The 20,783-nt window shown below is 44.6% G+C and overlaps 1 protein-coding gene across 34 annotated transcripts in view; it reads right to left on the bottom strand.

Annotated features, from left to right (window-relative positions):
• Nucleotides 1-602: 602 nt before the first annotated feature.
• The window catches only part of NFE2L2 (NFE2 like bZIP transcription factor 2), a 184,336-nt gene continuing 164,155 nt past the window's right edge, over nucleotides 603-20,783 (bottom strand). For 26 of the 34 annotated variants that reach the window (XM_051849400.3, XM_051849401.3, XM_089328094.1 and 23 more), the window contains 4 exons: nucleotides 4,187-4,453; nucleotides 3,520-3,609; nucleotides 2,714-2,905; nucleotides 603-2,299 (listed from right to left, as the gene is read on the bottom strand). In XM_051849400.3, the coding sequence (XP_051705360.3) occupies nucleotides 1,088-2,299; nucleotides 2,714-2,905; nucleotides 3,520-3,609; nucleotides 4,187-4,453 (1,761 nt within the window). In that variant the 3' untranslated portion in view covers nucleotides 603-1,087. The remainder of the gene's footprint in view (nucleotides 2,300-2,713; nucleotides 2,906-3,519; nucleotides 3,610-4,186; nucleotides 4,454-20,783) is intronic. The other 8 variants (XM_051849399.3, XM_070070626.2, XM_089328099.1 and 5 more) reach the window with 1 other exon arrangement.

Raw genomic sequence — 20,783 nt, 5'->3', positions numbered from 1 at the left:
AATAGGTGCCCACGTGGGATGCCGGCACTGCAGGCAGCTTTACCTGATCCGCCACAAGGCCAGCTCCAGAGGGGCATCTTGACTGCTGTGCCTAACACCTACTCCAGATAGAGACTTACGAAAACCACTGAGATGTTGCCTCAGGTTACCACAGCCAATAGTTCCCTAGGCAGATACAGTTCTGCCATGTCCCAAGCCCCATCTTCAGCCATGGTGTCTCAGCCTTTGGGCTTGCTGTGTCCTTTCCACTGTTCCTAGCTATCACAATAGCTCGCTTTCCACAGCTTTTAATGTTCCATATAGCCTTGCCAACTTAATTCTGGTTTGTCCATATTCAACACATACATCTACTGATGGAAACAAATGAATCTGTATTTTCACATAAGTATGCATTTTCCTTGGTTGAGATGTACCTGATGTTGAAGACAAAAATACCTTTTCAATATAGTTTATTTTTCTATAATCTTGGTATCAGAAACAGTATAAAGTGCCTTTTATATTCTTTACATTTTCAAAGAAAGCATTCTGAAACTGCAAAACATCTGAATGTGTTAACTGAATGTCTTACGGAAAATACTGTGTGAATAAATCCAAGGAAATAATTCAACAGTCACAATATGCCTTTATTAGTACAACCTCTTTAATTATTTTTGCCACAGCTGAACAATTTAATATAAAAATGCCATTTTTTGTTCATACAGTATTTATTAAAAAGTACATAGTGGTTAGTTTTGCACCAGTTTGCTTTTAGCCAGATGTCATATTATCATCATACAAATCTATGAATGTAACAAATGAGATAAGAACAGTATAAATAAGTTTTTGTAGTATTTACACTTACACAGAAGCTACTAACCCAAATGGTGTCCTAAGAAATTAACTTTACAGTTAAAGTGAAACTGCTGATTCAACATTGATATTTTAATGCTTTAAAAAGTTTCATAGTATTTTCTATACTAGTTTTGGCTATAATTTTGCATAGAATTACTTATAAAGTATATTTCTGCATTTCACATCATAGTAGGAGCTTTTAGTAGGACAGTACAAACAACAAACACTAGCTCAGAAAAGGCCAAATTCTCCCTCTCTAGTGTTTGACATCTGGTTTCTTACTTTTGGGAACAAGGAATACATTGCCGTCCCTCGTCTGCTGCAGGGAGTACTCACTAGGCGAGTACGGCTTCCCGTGCTCATCCCGTAACATGCTGAAGACTTCCAGATACAAGGTGCTGAGTTGCTTCTTAAGGAGGTGGAGGCTTTTGTCATTTTCTCCTTTTTCTTTGAGCAATTTTTCTTTCTCATCTTTTAAGTGATCTAAATCTTGCTCCAGTTCTACTATATTTTCCAGTTTCCTTTTTCTGCAATTCTGAGCAGCCACTTTATTCTTACCTCTCCTACGTATATCTCGAATTAATGCAAGTTGTGCTTCATTGAATTGCTCCTTGGACATCATTTCATTGAAGTCATCGACAGGGAGGTTAATGATTTTCTCTACAGGGAATGGGATATGGAGAGCTTTTGCCCTAAGTTCATCTCTTGTGAGATGGGCCTCCAAGCGGCCTGAATGTTTGTCTTTTGTGAATGGGGTTTTTCGAGGACTGGGACTCCCAGGCGTTTCCTTCTTTGGTGTGTTTTCACATTGGGCATTGTGCACTGGAGCACTGTACCCCCCAGATGGTGACAGGGGTTGTACTGTATCCCCAGAAGAATGTATTGGCTGTGTTTTAGAAGCATTCTGTTTGACAACCCCATGGGTACTGTCTAGTTCTTCCATTTCAGAATCACTGAAGCCAAGTGGTGTGTCTCCACAGACAGAAGATTCCACTGAGTGTTCTGGTGATGCCATGCTGGGACTTGTGTTCAGTGAAATGCCAGAGTCAGAGTCGGCGAATTCTGTGCTTTCAGGGTGGTTCTGGTTAAAAGCTTTACAAAGGGATAGGTCAGAAACATCAATAGGCCCATTTAGAAGTTCAGAGAGTGACTGGCTGATGGGAGCAGAGGAGGACATGCTGTTGCTGACACTGGGTTCAGCTATGAAGGCAGCATAAAATTCATCACCAAAATCTGTGTTTAATGTGGCATTTGAGTTCACGCTCAGCTGGGCGGGGTCATCTGCGGAGAGGATGCTGCCGAAAGAATCCTCAAAAGCACTAAGAAAATGCGCACTGCAGTTATCTTCTTTTTCCAGTGAGGGAGCCGACGAGTAGAAATGATAATTGTTGTCAACTTCTGTCAGTTTGACTTCTGCACTTGGAACCGTGGTAGTCTCAACCAGCTTGTCCTTTTCAATATTAAGACACTGCATGGGAAAGAAGTTTATATGATGTAAATCAAGATTAAGTACCTTTAATAGCTGGTAATCCAGGACTGATGATTGAGTTAGGTAAACTCACTCCCTATCCTCATCGTCTCCAAAGTGTTCTGTGATTCAAAGATAATTCCCATTTTTACTAGATAGTGACACCATTGCATACAATTTTCAGAGTTCTAGATCAGACTTCAGATTTACAATGTTCTGTCCTTAAGCTATCCAGCCTATTTAACAACAAAGTACATCTTAAGTGAGCATGGGTAGCTTTTATGAGTAATTTCAAAGGACTCTCCAATCCTTCCTTTAAGTAGGTGACATGTAAATTACAAATTATCATGATGACTAATGCAAAGGTGTTGAATATAAAATAGCATGTCCAGTACTACGTTAGATCTCAGTTACCTGTAATTCTGGAATGGATAATAATTCCTCCCAAATTTGCTCAATGTTCTGTTCCATATTGTTTAAATCAGCAACAGCTACCTGAACAAAAGAAGTTTCAGGTGTCTGAGCCTGATTAGGTGCAGTGAAGACTGGGCTCTCGACGTGGCTGGGAGTATCAGGAACAAGTGACTGAAACGTAGCTGAAGAAACCTAAAATTGACAAGGTATTTATCTCCATGAGTCTGCCATCAATGGGAGATGAGTAAGCTCCAAGGCACTATCACAACACCTTATATTTCTCCACTCACTGACCAGTTATGACCCCTATTTCTACAGAACAAGTATTTTTTCCTACCCAACTGACACCAAATTTATTCTTTTCTGGCTTTTTTTAATCCTATGCATTTGAAGGTAAACATCAAAATGGGTAAGAACTGCGTTAGGATTTAATTTGGACCTATCTAATATCTAGTGCAATACTTCAAACACAACAGACTTACGGAAATTGCAAACTGAACAAGTCTTGTTTATTCCCCAGCTTGCTCTTCACTCACCCAAAAAATTTATAAATATTTATAGCAAATAAGTTGCTCCATAGTTGTGCTGACTGATATTACTGGATATACAGAAGTAAAGGTTTTTGGTTTTGTATTGTATGATTTTTTTTTAATACCTATCTGCTGAGGTTTACCTGACAGCATATTTCCTTGATTAGAAATTTCCTAATATTTTAAATTTTCTTTTAAATGGAAACACAATAAAGGATTTATACAGGTTATGTTCGGTGTAGTTAGGGAGTTCTGCTATTATCCAAATTTGTATACCTCATTGTCATCTACAAATGGGAATGTCTCTGCCAAAAGCTGCATGCAGTCATCAAAGTACAGAGCATCTGGTTTGGGAATGTGGGCAACCTGGACCAAAAGGAAGAAAAACATCGTTAAATGTTCCATTGTCAAGCTCAATAATGATGATTTCAGGTTCGTAACTGATGTTCACAGAATGTTTATAATGTAGTTAAGTAACTTTTACTTTAAAAATCACTTTGGTACACAGACTTGAACCAGATTACCTAGGATCAAATCTTAGCTACCCTGATTTCATGAGTGGTCTCGGCAAACTATTTTGCCTTTTTCAGCTTCACTGCTCTTCAGTAGATAAAATGTGGATATGACACTTAATCCATTTAGTTGTGTGGATCATCAGTTAATGTATGGTTTTAGAGCAGCCACAGGACCGTAAGTAATCCCTGCCACCTAGTTCTGTTCCATCTGTTTGGTCCTAACAGGACATTTCTATCATTTACAAAGTTCTTTTCATGTAATAACCCTGTAAGGGAAGTGTGTCAGGTACTGCACTCTTCGGGAGGCTGACAGGGTTATGAAGACAGACACAGTAAAAGCCAAAATGAACTGAAGAATACTTTAATTCCTTGGTCAATATTTCCTTAAGCCTTGCCATAGACTTTCCCAAGACCTGAGTACTCTGTACCTGGGAGTAGTTGGCAGATCCACTGGTTTCTGACTGGATGTGTTGGGCTGGCTGAATTGGGAGGATTTCACCTGTCTCTTCATCTAGTTGTAACTGAGCGAAAAAGGCTTTCTCTTGCTCCTTTTGGAGTTGTTCTTGTCTTTCCTTTTCAAGTTGTTTCTGTTTTTCCAGCTCATACTCCTTCTGTCGCTGACTGAAGTCAAATACGTCTCGACTTACCCCAAGATCTATATCTTGCCTCCAAAGTATGTCAATCAAATCCATGTCCTATGTTTAAAACAAAAAAGGAGAGAGATCATGGTTAAGATGGTCCACCTAAATAAATCCACGTTCTGCCATTGTTGATGGTGGGGGAGATTACAAATGAACTCTGAATAAGCACACAGATGCAGTGTTGTAGAAGAGCACTGTTCATTTCATTCGAAGAAATTGCTCATTAAAAACAACCTGCAAACATACAGTCATCCATTGTAATCACAATGTGCTCTGGCAGATGGCGGAGATCACTAAAGGGCAGTTACAAATGTTGCCTATTAATGTGTTTGAATTCAAAGAATCTCATACTTGTTTTACAGAATATAGAAACTAAAGCAACCACTCCAAGTCACTGGCTTATTATGAGAAACAGGGTTTAGAAAACATGACTGAATACATGGAGTCTTCTTGAAAGCTGCTCAGCAAATACCCAGTTTACAAGATGTGTGTGTGTGGGAGAGAGAGAGACGGGGGAGAGAGAGAGAGAATCCAGCAATCATGAACTATGAAAACTCTTCGGCATCCCCCACACTGGACTGATTATCTTCTCTGCACCATTCTTGCTACTCTTCTCTGTGGCTCACTTATTAAAAGTTTCCTTTTGACCTAGTTTTTGTTCCTGAGGCACAAATAAGATGGCAAACAGAAGGGCTACCAAAACACTGGAAAGGGGTACTGAGTATCCACCAGGGCTCCTTGAGAAATTCTAAAAAACCCTCTTTAAAAAAAAAAAAAAACAACACCTGGGGAAGGAAGGGCTGATGATACTAAGTTTATGATACAGGGAGATTCTTACAAAGAGGGAATTTTAGTTTAGTAAAAGACATGGGAGGCAATTTATATGAGCAAGTTAGGCCTAGGAACCATAACCACATCCAGATTTTCCTAACCACAAATGTGTCAAAAAGCATTTTTCCTAATCTGTAACATGTACAAAATTTAGGTCAGTTTCCATTTAGTAATCTATACTGAAAATAATAAAATGAGGGGCTAGTGTATTTAATGTTGTATATAGTGGGTAAAGCTACTGCCTGCAACACTGGCATCCCATATGGGTGCCAGTTTGAGTCACGGCTGCTCCACTTCCCAACCAGCTCTGCTAGTGGCTGGGATCTGCAGTGGAAGATGGCTCAAGTCTTTGGGTCCCTGTCACCCACAATGAAGCTCCTGCCTCCTGGCTGTTGGCTCCTGTCTTTGGCCTGGCCCAGCCCTGCCACTGCAGCCATCTGAGGAGTGCACCAGTGGATGGAAGATCTCTCTCTTTCCCTCTCTCTAACTTTCAAATTAATTAATTTATTAAAAAATATAATAAAATGAAATTGAAACTGGAAAAGGAAATCAAAACAGAGTATAAGCTGGAGCCCCATGGTCAGCGGATTCAGTGCGCACTTACGTTAAACTGCACTTCAGTTTAGCTCATGGTTGGCAGCACCAGATTGCCTGGTAGAGGTCAAGAGCTTTACTACTTTCAGCCTCCCAAGGACAAATAACATGGCTGTCGCTTCAGTGAGCAGCTGGGCTATTTTTACTCAACAAAAGAGGAGCAAGCAGAGCTGGGTGCACGGCACCAGCCTCTTCTCCCTGGAGTAATGAAAGTTTGGTGCTGGAATTCTAAATGCTATGAATCCTGTTCATAGGGTTCATCATCATTTTAGCCTTGAACAATATGTGGGTATGAAGCCCACACAGAAGGTATAGTGAAAACACTACCCGTAGCTGTCTAGGACTGGCTAGGGTATACTTAATTCCTTTTGAGCCAACATCTACCAAGGGCTTCCTATACTCCAAGCACTGCATATATAGACAAAACCTCAAAACAACCTTATAGAGACAGAATAACCCTATTTCATGGCTCATACTGAGGTTTAGAAAGAACTCTTAGTGCCTGAACAGGATTTACTCCCAGGCAGCTTTACTCAGAGGTTCATGATTTTAGCCACTGGCCTACACTAGAAATACAAACTTAGAAAATCTAGCTATTGACAAGATATAAAACCCTTTGTAGAATATATACTTCACCTTGACATCTTGGTGGTAAGAAGTGGCTAGCTTACTGAAGGTTGGAGTAAGCCTGTCACCTGGATTGGTTTCCTGGCCAGGAGCAACAAAATACCAATCATACAGCATTCAGCCATTCATATATAGCTACCTCAGGGGTTCCCCAGTAAACAAGAGAATAACTTCTGTCTTTTAAAAACTGTTCCCATTTTAAAAAAGGATTTTTTAAATTTATTTGAAAGACTTACATAGGGAAAAAGATTTTTCCATCTGCTGCTTCACTCTCTAAATGCCTGCAACAGCCATTCGCATGGGAGACCAGCATGGGAGTTCCTGGCTCCTGGCTTTGACCTGGCCTAGACATTGTTGTTGCCTGCTTTTAGGGACTGAGCCAGTGGATAAAGGATTTCTCTCTCTCTCTTCCTCTCTCTGTCACTCTGCCTTTCAAAACAAACAACCACCAACAACACACACACACGAATACAGTGCTTTTTCATACAAGAACAGAAGTAGAACTCAAGAAATTTATGTTGGAAACATCTGCTCACAGATCTGACTTTCCCAGTATCCCAATAACCAGCCCTCATGAACTGAGGGAGAACCTCCCCACTATAGCTATCAGTGGCAATCACATCAAGAGTTGATAGAAATCTTTTTTTCCTCTTTCCCTTCCTGCCAGATGATAATGTCTGAAGGCTTCAGGTGACTTCTGCCACACATTTGGCATAATTATTCCATCCTATCCTAGCATACAGATGTTGAGACATGTCAAAGAGATCTCTCCATAAAAGTGTAACAGATAACAAATGCTGTTATGCATGTTGACAGCCACATGCTCTATTACCTGTTGGAGGTAAGACCAAACTCCACGCCAAGGCTTATTAGGAAGCTGCGGACCCAACTAGCGGGAGCATAACACTGGGGCTATTCCAAACACAACAGGCTAACATTTTCCAGAACTGTGGATAGCTACATTGAAGCAATGAGGGTGCTTGGTTCTTCCTCAGGGCAGGACACCGGGCACATGTAAAATGTGTTCTGAATTTTTTTAAAAAGGATTTAGGTTTTAGATTCTCAATTATTTATGAGGTTCTTAAACCCTTTACATCCCAGTTTTCAATTTTGTGAATATTTCAACTATATAGTATTTATTTCAGTGTTTCCATAGTGGTGTATTTAATGCTCAGTTTAAGTCTTTGCAGGTGTCCCAACTATAGGATGGACATAATGGATTACTAAGAAGCAATCTGGGGGCTGGTGCTGTGGTGTAGCAGGTAAATCTCTGCCTGCAGTGCCAGCATCCCATATGAGCGCTGGTTCAAGTCCTGGCTGCTCCACTTCTGATCAAGCTCTATGCTATGGCCTGGGAAAGTAGTAGAAGATGGCCCAAGTCCTTAGGCCTCTGTACCGCATGGGAGACACGGAAGAAGCTCCTGGCTTCGGATCAGCACAGTTCTGGCTGTTGAGGCCATCTGGGTATTTAACCATCAGATGGAAGACCTCCCTCCCTCCCTCCCTCCCTCCCTCCCTCCCTCTCTCTACTTTTGCCTCTCTGTAACTCTGCCTTTCAAACAAATAAATAAGTATATTTTTAAAGATTTTATTTATTTATTTGAGAGGTAGAGTTACAGATAGTGAGAGGGAGAGACAGAGGGAAAGGTCTTCCTTCTGTGCCGATCCGAAGCCAGGAGCCAGGTGTTTCTTCCAGGTCTCCCATGTGGGTGCAGGGGCCCAAGGACTTGGGCCATCTTCTACTGCTTTCCCAGGCCACAGCAGAGACCTGGATTGGAAGAGGAGCAGCCGGGACTAGAATCAGTGCTCATATGGGATGCTGGTGCCACAGGCGGAAGATTAACCCACTGCGCCAAGGCGCCAGCACCATAAATAAATCATAAAAAAACCCCAGCAATCTGAAGATGTAATTTTGATGAATGCTGTGGGTGGTTTTGTTTTTCCATTGGTGTGGCTGGGGTGGCAATGGCAGTGTTACCCTCGTATATTTACACTTTCACATATGTTTTTCTGTACAGACGTATACATCCATTGAATTGACACTCAGTTCCTGACCACCCTTCAATGCACACCTCCAAGTCAATAGGACTTATTTACCCATTATATGATCAGAGTGGGGCACCTCAGTGGGTCCTCCGCAACTTGAAGTGTGCTATTCTCGTCACCGGACCTGAAACAACACTGGGCCCTTCGAGATGAGAGGTTTCCAGGGCCCCTGCTTGCTGTCTCCACCAGGAGTGCTACCAGGTCCAGCAAGCGACAGCAACTCACTGTGCACAAGCAGGCAGGCAGCGTTCAATGTAATCATAACAAGACCAAAACAGGTTTCACAGTGGGCTGAGAGATCTGCCTCTGCAGTTTCGACTTTGTATTTGTCCAATGTTTTTATTGCTATGAGAGTTCCTTAAAAGAAAACAACAGCTTGGCCGGCTCCGCGGCTCACTAGGCTAATGCTCCGCCTTGCGGCGCCGGCACACCGGGTTCTAGTCCCGGTCGGGGCACCGGATTCTGTCCCGGTTGCCCCTCTTCCAGGCCAGCTCTCTGCTGTGGCCAGGGAGTGCAGTGGAGGATGGCCCAAGTGCTTGGGCCCTGCACCCCATGGGACACCAGGAGAAGCACCTGGCTCCTGCCTTCGGATCAGCACGGTGCGCCGGCCGCGGGAGTCATTGCAGGGTGAACCAACGGCAAAGGAAGACCTTTCTCTCAGTCTCTCTCACTGTCCACTCTGCCTGTCAAAAAAAAAAAAAAGAAAAAAAGGAAACAACAGCTTGAAAGAAAAAGCTGAGTTCTAAGCAACCCCTTTGGACTCCTGCTCTACAAATGTAGGACGCAGCAACAGGTGGTTTCTGGTCATGGCCTTCATGTGTCATCCTGTTACTTGGATTTTCACATATGCTTCAGAGGAAAAGACCTGCAGAGGCCTGCCACTGGGTGGAACATCTGAAGGTTTGTGTTGAAAAGAACAGCAGAAGTGTGTTACCCCAGCCTGTGCTGGGAGGCCCACAGTCCCGGCCATGGACAACCCAACAGGCAGCAATCATTTCCTGTAAGGAACCCTGTGACTGGGCACATGATTTACTCCTGAAATGACCATCTCTCTGCAAAAGTCCCACAACATCTACGAGGAAATCATAGTTCGGGTGGAGCCCATAACAAATGAGATCACCGGACAGAGGGGAGGGAAGTGCGTGAGGCAGAACTAAAACTGCTCTTCTGCATACAAATCCCAGGCCGCCCATCCCCCTGCAGGTCCCCCCAACGAGGAAGGACACAGTGCTAAACCCCGATAGGAAGGGTCTGGGGAGGGAGAGGGAGGCAGGGGGATGGCTTGTGCAGCATTAATCTCACGTTGAGGAAGTCTCCCAAGGTCAGCACAAACACTGGCTGTGCGCCTCCATGGCATATGGAACAAATGGATGCTGTCTGCCACCGAGTGCCTGACTTTTGTTGTTGTTGTCCTTTAGTGTTTCCTGAGTGTGTTCCAAATTATGCTGCTTACTTTGCTTAGACAAAAGGCGGCAATTTAATAAGAAACATAAATGCTGGACAATTCTTATTAAATCACCATCTGGCTTAGCTAACGGAAATATTCATGTTTAAAATGGATGTATCATTTGCCATCTGGGTAATCTGTTACACGTTTTATGGGAAATCTAAAGTTGGACAATTAACTCACACCACTTTAAAACAAACAGCTTTGTATCGGGCTAAGGAAGAATGGGCTTGGACACAGAATTCATACTAAACATGTCTTTTGCAAGCCAAGTTTAATAGCTTGACCAAAGAGGCATTTATCAAGCTCAGATGATCCAAAAAAAGCCAAGAAGAAAAAGATAACACAATACCTGACTACATTAAAGCTCTTCGGTAAACTTAAGACTCCGAAGTGAAAATTAAAATGGTGTCTTTTACACACTCACCTGTGTAAATGAGGCTCTTCCCTCTCAACTCCCCATCCTCCCTCCCCTCTCCCACACTCTAATTTGCCCCGAGAATCATTGGATGCTGATGTGAGATTTCCTTCTAGATGGTTAAAAAAATAAGTTGTATATACAAGGGGGATCCAAAAGGTTCATGGAAAACTAGAATTTTAAAAGATAATGTGGGGGCTGGCGCTGAGGTGTAGCAGGTAGAAGCTGCCGCCTGTAGTCCCAGCATCCCATATGGGCACTGGTTCGAGTCCTGGCTGCTCCTCTTCCTCTAGCTCTCTGCTATGGCCTGGGAAAGCAGTAGAAGATGGCCCAAGTCTTTGGGCCCTTTGCGCCTGTGTGGGTGATCCGGAGGAAGCTCCTGGCTCCTGGCTTTGGATCAGTGTAGCTTCAGCCTTTGCAGCCATCTGGGGAGTGAACCAGCAGATGGAAGACCTCTCTCTCTCTCTGCCTCTCTTCTCTCTGTGTACCTCTGACTTTTAAGTAATACATAATAAATCTTAAAAAAAAAAAAAAAAAGATAATGCGAAGGGGCTGCCGCTTACAATGCTGACATCCCACATGAGTGCTGGTTCAAGTCCCAGCTCCTCCACTTCCGATCCAGCTCTCTGCTATGGCCTGGGAAAGCAGCAGAGGATGGCCTGAGTCCTTGGGTGTCTGCACCCACATGACTCCTGGCTCCAGGTCAGCCCAGTTCTGGCCTTTGTTGTCATTTGGAGAGTGAACCCGCGAATGGAGGTCCCTTCTCTCTCTCTGCCTCTGCCTCTCTGTAACTAAAAGTAATCTATAGAAATGAAATTGACACTTTGAGATGCAATGACTTTGAACAGCCTTTGTCTTGACTGTTGAGGAACAGTTTTTTTCCATACTATTTGTTGAACTTTTTACTTAGTATAATCATATCTGTATAAAGTTAATTGAAAATAGATGTTAGCAAACAATAAGAATGAGAATAGGAGAGGGAGGAGAAAGAGGGATGGGAAGAATCGCTATGTTCCTAAAGTTGTACTTATGAAATGCATGAAGCTTGTATTCCTTAAATAAAAGGTTTCTGGGGGATAAAAATATCTTAAAAAAAAAAAAAAGGATAATGTGAAGAGTGGGGATTGTGGCACAGTGGGTTAAGCCCTCACTTGCAATGCATCTGTCCCATATCAGAGCATCGGTTTGAGTCCTGGCTGCTTGACTTCTGATCCACAAGACTCCTGGAAAAGTGTTGGAAGATGGCCCAGATACTTGGGCAACCTGGTTGAAGCTCCTGGCTGCTGGTTTCAGCCTGGTCCAGACCCAGCTATTGTGGGCATTTGGGGAGTGAACCTGCAGGTGAAAGATCTCTAATTGTGTGTCTCTGTCCCTCTACCTTTCAAATAAATAAATCAATCTAATAAATAAAAGGTAATGGGAATTTCCTATTAACTTTTTGCCTCATACTAATAAAGTAGGGAAATAAAAACAGATCTGTGCTTCCTGTTTTTATTTATTAAAAGTAAACAGAGCTCCCATCTGCTGGTTTAGCCTCAAAATCCCCACAACGTGCAGAGCTAGGCCAGGCTGAAGATGGGAGCCAGGAACTCAATATGGGTCTCCCACATGGGTGGCAAAGACCCAACCACTTGAGCCATTGCCTGTTGCCTTCTATGGTGCACATGAGAAGGAAAATGAAGCTGGAAGTGAGCTGGGACGTGAACAGAAGCACTCTGATATGCAGGCGTGCCAAGCAGCATCTTGTTAAAAAGATTTATTTATTTGAAAGGCAGAGTTATATATACAGAAGAAGAGAGAAAGAGACAGACAGAAATCTCCCATCCCCTGGGTCATTCCACAAAAGATCACGTGCCAGGAGCTGGGCACTCCACCCAGGTTTCCCACATGGATGGCAACAGCCCAAACATGTGGGCCATCTTCCACTGCTTTCCCAGGCACGTCAGCATGGAGCTGAGTTGGAAGTGGAGCAGCCAGGACACTACCTAGCACCCATATGGGATGCCAGTGTCGCTTAACCTGCTGTGCCACAATGCTAGTCCCCCAGGCAGCATGGTAACTGCTGCCCCAAATGCCCACCCCAAGTTATTCCTTCTTATAATCATGTATTTCCATTAATTTTTTTAAAAAAATTTAAACTCTATTCCTCTGAGAGCCTCCTTCATCCAAATATTAGTTTCTAGCATTCACAGTCTAAACTACATCTGGTTATGTTTTTCTTTCATAGATTTCATTCTTTATATTATGCCCAGGTGATTATATTACTCTCTAAAAAGCTATATCCGGCTTAATATTTTTTTCAGCAGACGCTGCCCAAATATTTTTAAACAAAACTGGATGGACCATGAATCATATCCTAGATGTCTAGATGAATATAAACCAAACTAAGAACTATGGGAGGATAGAAAAACAATTGAGGGTATACTTGAAATTTAAAGGATTCATAAAACAACAAGTAAAAAGATCTCTTTGATTTACAAGGCCCTGCTTTTCAGTCATAATCCTCACTAAATAAAGTAAAATGACACCAAGCAGATGTGTTTTTAAAATACATCCTGCGGGCGCAAGCACTGTGGCATAATAGGTAGGGCTGCCAACTGCAGTGCCGGCATCCATTATGTGGGCCGGTTTGAGTCCCGGTTGCTCCACTTCTTTTTCTTTTCTTTTCTTTCTTTTTTTTTTTTTTTTTTTTTGACAGGCAGAGTGGATAGTGAGAGAGACAGAGAGAAAGGTCTTCCTTTACCGTTGGTTCACCCTCCAATGGCCGCTGCGGCCGGTGCGCTGCAGCTGGCGCACTGCACTGATCCGAAGGCAGGAGCCAGGTGCTTCTCCTGGTCTCCCATGGGGTGCAGGGCCCAAGCACTTGGGCCATCCTCCACTGCCTTCCCTGGCCACAGCAGAGAGCTGGCCTGGAAGAGGGGCAACCGGGACAGAATCCGGCACCCCAACCGGGACTAGAACCCGGTATGCCGGCACTGCAAGGAGGAGGATTAGCCTATTGAGCCGCAGCGCCAGCCCCGGCTGCTCCACTTCTGATACAGTTCTGTTATGGCCTGGGAAGATGCCCCAGGTCCTTGGGCCCCTGCACCCTCGTAGGAGACCTGGAAGAGGCTCCTGGCTCTTGGCTTCGTATCAGCACAGCTCTGGCCATTACAGACATCTAGGGGAGTGAACCAGCGGATGGAAGACCTCTCTCTCTCTCTGACTCTGCCTCTCTGTAGCTCTGCCTTTCAAATAAATAAATCTAAAAATGGGGCTGGTACCATGCTCATTTGGTTAATCCTCCGCCTGTGGCGCCGGCATTCCACAAGGGCGCCAGGTTCTAGTCCCGGTTGCCCCTCTTCCAGTCCAGCTCTCTGCTGTGGCCCGGGAGGGCAGTGGAGGATGGCCCGGGTGTTTGGGCCCCTGCACCCGCATGGGAGACCGGGAAGAAGCACTTGGCTCCTGGCTTCGGATTGGTGTAGCTCCGGCCGTAGCGGCCATTTGTGGGGTGAACCAATGGAAGGAAGACCTTTCTCTCTGTCTCTCTCTCTCTAACTCTTTCTGTCAAATATATATATAAAAAAATGTCTGTAACCTGAATCAGAGTGCCTGCGCTTGAGCCCAGGCTCACTCAAAAAAAAAAAAAAAAAAAAAAAAAAATCTTGAGGATGACTATTATATTCCATAAATATTGATCTACTTATTTCCTTCTCTATGGTTTCTCTCCCATGCTGCATTACAAGAAGATATACAATAGTGAACGCAAGTGGTTTCTCAGGATTCTGAAGAGGGCAGATAATAGGCCACTATTTCCAGTTTGCCCGCACTCAAGAACTTTTACGAGACTGATTTGCGAATTCTTGATTGTGACACTGCTCTTGATGGTGAAGTAGGAGATTAAAGATACCAATGGCAGACTAGAGGATGTAAAACTCTTACAGCCATCTCGGCCAAGAGTATATGCCGACAGGCTACTTTTGTGTATCTACAGCACCATCCAAAAAACTAACCGGCCTAGCCACAGCTGTATATATCAGCAGAGACACTTAATAGGTAGGAATAGTCACCACCAATCTGAACTTTCTTCCAGAAAAAATCTTAACTAAGGATTATTTCTCCAGGCTTCAGCAACTCGAGATTTTTAACAGCACAGAATTCCCAAGTACATACCACAAAGACAAAGTATTGGAGGTAAAACTCCAGACCTCCAATTTACCATACCCTGGGTTGTACAGCCCTTCTCCTACCCTAGAAAGTGGCCCAGTTTCCTCCCCGCCTGGCTGGTTACTACGAACAGACATTTTCACTGACTGCTTCCCGTTCATAAACAAAGGTTCTCAGCAGTGACTCAATCTGGGAAATATGATCCCGCCAGTTTACTGGAACTCTCGCCTGTTGCGTCTGTCTGTAAGCTGCAGCGTGTGATGCAAAGATAAAGATAAAGCAGAACTGGAAAGTGAAGGCAGCAAGAACTTGCCTTCTTTTCTCAGGAGGCACATGGGTGGATTGGCCACAAAAGAAAGCAGAAAGGCCAGTTCACTTCCAAGTCAGGAGCTGGTCCCGCCTGCTACAAGGAGTGCGTGGCTCTGCTCCAGGCAGCGTCCCTGCGGGGGCCCCAGACTTGCACTCTGGTGGGCTGTGTGTGTGTGTGTGTGTGTGCAGGATGCTGCTGATGGGCCGCGTGGCACCTATCCAAGGGGATGGCTCAGTTTCACAGGCTAACTGGGGGATGCATTTTTCCTAGCTCCTTGCCCATTTTTTGAACAAATCGTCTGGTCACTGTTGTCAGCACATGGAAGGCACTTCTCACCTTCGGACCTGTCTGTCCCCGCTACCTCCTCCTACAGGAGGTCCCCCAGCAGCCACGCTCTAACCACACACACACACACACACACACACACAAAGATGCAACTTCACCTCTGAGGTTCTTTTCAAGTTTAACTGCCTAGAGTTAAGCTAAAAAGAGTAAGAATCTGGAGCGGTCCCCAAGCTTAGGGGCTGACTTAGTAGCTAATGCTGTGTGTTGCTGCCAGTCAAGGAACTGGTGTAACTCTGGTGGTACCTTTTACATCATTTATTCATTTATTATATTATACATCATATAGTCTTTTTCTTTTGTTAAATTTACTTGAAAGTCAGTTACACACAGAGAGAGAGAGAGAGAGAGAGAAAGAGAGAGAGATCGTCTATCCACTGATTCATGTCCCAGTTGGCCGCAACAGTGGAACTGTGCTGATCTGAAGCCAGGAGCCAGGAGCTTCTTCCGGGTCTCCCACGCAGATGCAGGGGCCCAAGGACTTGGACCATCTTCTACTGCTTTCCCAGGCCACAGCAGAGACCTGGATTGGAAGTGGAACAGCCAGAACTCGAACTGGCGCCCATACAGGATGCTGGCACTGCAGGTGGCATCTTTACCCCCTAGGCCACATGGCCGGCCCTTCATCATATAGTCTTACATAGGGACTACTTAAAACACTTAGATTTTTTTTAAAAGCTGCAGATCCTGTTAAAATGCACCCCAAAGTATCTGTTTGATTTTGATATTTAAAAAATATTTATTTATTTATTTGAAGGGCAGAGGTCAAAGAAAGAAGGGGGAGGGATGGAGAAAAAGATAGATCAATCTTCCATCTGCTGGTGTACTCCTCAAATGGCTCTAACAATCGATAGGGTCTGGGCCAGGCTGAAGCCAAGAGCCAGGAACTCCAATGGGGGTCTCCCACGTGAGTGACAGGGGCCCAAAGATTTGAGCCAAACTGTGTTGCTTTCCCTGGCACATTAAGCAGGGAGCTGGATCAGAGGCAGAGCAGCTGGGACTCGAACCAGTGCTGGGATATGGGCTGCTGGCTTGCAAATGGCTGCTTAACCTGCGGAGCCATCCAGCACTAACCCCTGTTTGGTTTCTCTTTTTAAAAGTGTGAAATGTTTCTTGAAATAATCAACCGATGGCTAAAACTTCATTTTACCAGAATGGTGGTAGTTATGGAGGCGGTAGTGAGGATCAGTAAGATTCATGTACATACCTAACATCTACCCATATAACACACATGTGCAGACCACCTCTCAGGTGCCAGGAACCCAAGGATGAGTATGTGACAGTCTGCTCTTAGGAGATGTGATGAGAAGCATACGAGAGTAAGAGGCCAGGCATCACGGAGTTAAGTTACCACTAAACCTACACAGAAAGTCCTCTCAGAACCAGTGGCTACAGTGCCAGCATGCCTATCGAAGCATCATTTCAAGTTCCGGCTGTTCCACTTCGGATCTCGCTCCCTGTTAACGCACCTGGGAAGGCAGTGGAAGATGGTGCTCACAACTGGGGCCCTGCTACCCATGTGGGAGACCAGGATGGAGTTCCAGGCTCCTAGCTTTTGCCTGGCCCAGCCCAAACCTGGTCGTTGCAGCCATTTGGGGAGTGAACAAATAGATGGAAGATCTCTCGGACCCTCCAACTCTCTGCCTCTCAAGTAAAAAAAAAAAATAAATAAAATAAAAAAAAAAATTAAGGCCTCAAAGACTTGACAATTTTGACAGTATGAGCATCCTACTCAATAAATAAAGGTTAAGCCTGCTTTCCAAAGCAAGGATTCTATGTGGGTGGCAAGAACACACACACAAAGACATAGCCCCACTGTTGCTATGTACTCCTGGTCTCCCCTCTTGCAGGTAGCAGTGTTGTCCCTCATCTTCCCCTGCCCAGATTCTCCAGCACAAGGAAAGTTCTCATTCGCACACACAAAAGGACTTCCTCCTCACATCTGCATCTTCGTTTGTATGAGTCAGCTCAGCCGGGCTGGGAATGACTATTAATGCCACACTGTCACGGAAAGCTGCAGCTGGAAAGGGCCACAGGAATCACCCAGACAGCCCCTCTCCTTTTGCAAAAAGGGAAACATGTCTAGGGGTGATATGATTTGCACAAGGTCAAAGGATCCTTAAACCGCCAAGGGTCTACTTTTCTAATTTTACAATGCTTCCATTACTGGGGGAGGGGGAGGTTTGAATTGTTGCTTCACTTTACTTTTTTAAATTCGCCTCTCTCGATCTAGCCTGCTGATGTCACAGGTACCCAACAGCTTCTAGCATGGCTGGTGTTTGCACACAGGAGTGTTCGAGGGAGGTATTCTCATTGGCAACTCACTCCAGGAGCAGGAAGGGAGGTGGGCCTGGTACTGTAAACCTGTTTTCTGGATGAGCACATCGAGGCTTTGGGGATCCAGCTATCCACCCCAGATCACACATTCAGCAAGCAGCAGAGCCAACCAGGAACTTCAGACTCAGGGTCTAGGAGGCACCTCTTCCCATGAGCCCACGGCTCCGTGGTGTTCACAGTGTAGCAGATCCTTAGCCACCTACTCTCTCCCCAGGCAGAAAACGATGACAAGTCTGCCCTCTGGAGCTGCCTAACCCAGAGGATTCAAGAGGCAAATCAGGCTGAGTAACTGCCGAAGGAAAGGTTAGCACTGAAATCAATCTCCCCATAAAACCAATATTACTCCATATCAAGGTCATGAATGCCATATTGAGGTTCTCTTACAAGGATCTGACTAGACTGTAAACTCCTTCGGGGCATAATGTCTTCTGTCAACAAATGACACAACAGGGTATAAATTTGAAAGTCGAAAGAGTAATCTCACAGTTGTCCTCCTCCAAGGCAACCACCTGTATCAGTTTTTCTGGTGACTTCTTCTTTTTTTTTTTTAAGATTTATTTATTTATTTGAAAATCTGAGTTACACAGAGAGAGAGGAGAGGTGTGAGGAGGGTGTCTTCCATCCGATGGTTCACTCCCCAAGTGGCCGCAACAGCCAGAGCTGCGCCGATCCAAAGCTAGGAGCCAGGAGCTTCTTCTAGGTCTCCCACGTGGGTGCAGGGCCCCGAGGACTTAGGCCATCTTCTACTGCTTTCCCAGGCCATAGCAGAGAGCTGGATTGGAAGTGGAGCAGCTGGGTCTCGAACCGGCGCCCACATGGGATGCCGGCATTTGAAGCCATGGCGTTAACCTGCTGTGCCACAGTGCCGGCCCCCTGATGACTTCTTAAGAAGACATCCCATCAAACACACATGCAGCCCCCCCCCCGCTCCACATGCATGCTTAAATCGCACTTATTCCCCCCTCCCATTTAATTATTCTGAAGAGGGTTCTACATCACTGTATAGAGTTGTCCCTATTTTTAATCACTTAGCATTATTTTGTTATCAATGAATTATTTACTAACAGTCCCTCATTCAACTGTTATTTCTACTCTTTTGGTATTGCAAATAATACTGCAGTGAGTATCCTTATACACAAATAATTTCACATCTGTGGGATAATACTTAGAAAGTGCTAGGTCAAAGGACAGAAGCACTTTCAATTATGAGGGACACGCCAAACAGGCCTCTCCACAGCAGTGTGTGAGAGTGCCTCCCTCCCCGTCTTCCTTCCCCCACACCTGCCGGAAATCAGGGGTCGGCATTCTGCATCATGTGGGTGGATGGTGCTCCTTTATTCCGGAGTCATTTTGAAACCGAGTCCCTCTACAGAGCCTTTGATGCGGACACCAGATACTATCAGGCTGTGGTCTTCCCCTTAGAGTTTCTTTGCCTTGCTTCTATGATCACAAATCAACTTCTTACTAAAATAAACTCACTAAAATGAGGGAGTGACAAGGTCAGCCCCACAAGGTGCCAGATAACAAGACTCCTAAGGCCACTTACCAATACATATAATATCTTGATGTTGTTAGGTCTTCTAGCTTTGAAGGTCTTTTGACCTTGCAAGAGCCCAAGCCCTGGGCAAAATATAACTGCCCCCTGCACAAAGCCCAAAGACTGACTGAAACCATTTGCTGTTATCAAGATTCTTAAAAGAATAAGGCATCATTGACAATAAAAGGAAGAGCATGAGTACAGTGGACCAACCAGAGACCTGCAACCGAGCTTAACTTGCACCTTTGAACCCTAACTTTAAACGTGAACTATGCAACATCCACAGGGCTCCTTGTGCTGCTCTTTGCAAATAAATTCCTCCTCCTCCTGTTCTGCCACCGGATGTCAGGGACGGGCTTGCTGGGCATCAGGTGAGCAGACCCAAGTTTGAGGTACTACAATTTCAAAATCAGGTCCTCCTACTATCTTTTAGTGATAAAATTGGGATTAAAAAAGAGAATAAATGTCACCACACAGCATTTCTTTAACCAGGAGTCTATGCCCAGCCATCATCCAGCAAAGCTGACTGGTCTGTGCTTTCAGGGCCAGTATCAACAGCACATCTGTAGGGTAAAAAACATAGAGGCCATGGTTCTCCCTGATAAGACAGAAGTCGGACAAAGTCCCAACAGGTGGAACACTGAAGCTTAACAGGCAAAAGCAGCAACCTCAGCCTAATACAAGATAAACTTTTTTTTTGAACATTTATTTACTTGTTTGACAGAATTACATATATGTAAGAGAGAGATATCTTTCATCTTCCGGTTCACTTCCCAGATGGTCACAAAGGACAGGGCTGGGCCAGGCAGGAGCCAGGGGCCCAAACACTCAGGCCATCTTCTGTTGCTTTTCTCAGGCCATTAGCATAGGGTTGCATTGGAAGTGGAGCAGCCAGGACATGAGCCAGCTGGGATGCTTGTGTCACAGGCAATGACTTTACTCACTATCCCAACAAGGCTGGCCTCAAGATAAACTTTTTCTTTTTTTAAAATATTTATTTATTTGAAAAGCAGAGTTACTGAGAGGCAGAGAGAGATAGAGAGAGGGAAGGAGAGAGAGAGAGAGATCAATCTTCCATCCACGAGTTCACTCCCCAATTGGCTGCAACGGTCGGAGCTGCGCTGATCTGAAGCCAGGAGCCAGGAGATTCTTCCAGGTCTCCCACTTGGGTGCAAGGGCCCAAGGACCTGGGCCATCTTCTACTGCTTTCCCAGGCCATAGTAGAGAGCTGATCAGAAGTGGAGTAGCCGGGACTCAAATGGGCACCAGCAGATGGAAGACTTCTCTTTCTCTCTCTGCCTCTCTGTAACTCTCTTTCAAATAAATAAATCTTAAAAAAAAAAAAAAAGTCTAGTTCCTTCCTTGTACTAGCCACATTTCAAGTGCTCTAAAGTGACAGCAGTGGCCAGCACCATGACAGACAGTGTATTTCTGCAGGAGCCTACACGAGGGGAGCCCTCCGCACTACTTAGAGGTGAATTCCATTCAAATAAACTCTGCTGGGTTGCAAATTACTTCCTACAGAAAAAAAACAAATACCCTGGGAAGATAAATCTTGCAAACCACACTAGGCTGTAGTGACACTGGTAGCAATTATTTCCAAAAAGCCACCTTGCCGACCTTGAAAGAGCTTCTTGTGCGCCTGAACCAAGAGGGCTCATGACTAAATGCTTACTGTAAGGTCATTACACACTGTAATGGTCCGGGCTCCACCACAAAATCACCGTCACTGCAAAAGGCATCAGAGAA

This window comes from Oryctolagus cuniculus, chromosome 3 (assembly GCF_051225735.1).
Source record: "Oryctolagus cuniculus isolate XC-2025 breed Fujian yellow rabbit chromosome 3, ASM5122573v1, whole genome shotgun sequence".
Lineage (NCBI taxonomy): Eukaryota > Metazoa > Chordata > Mammalia > Lagomorpha > Leporidae > Oryctolagus > Oryctolagus cuniculus.
The sequence above is the reverse complement of the archived record's forward strand: the minus strand, read 5'-3'. Positions and strand labels throughout refer to the sequence as shown.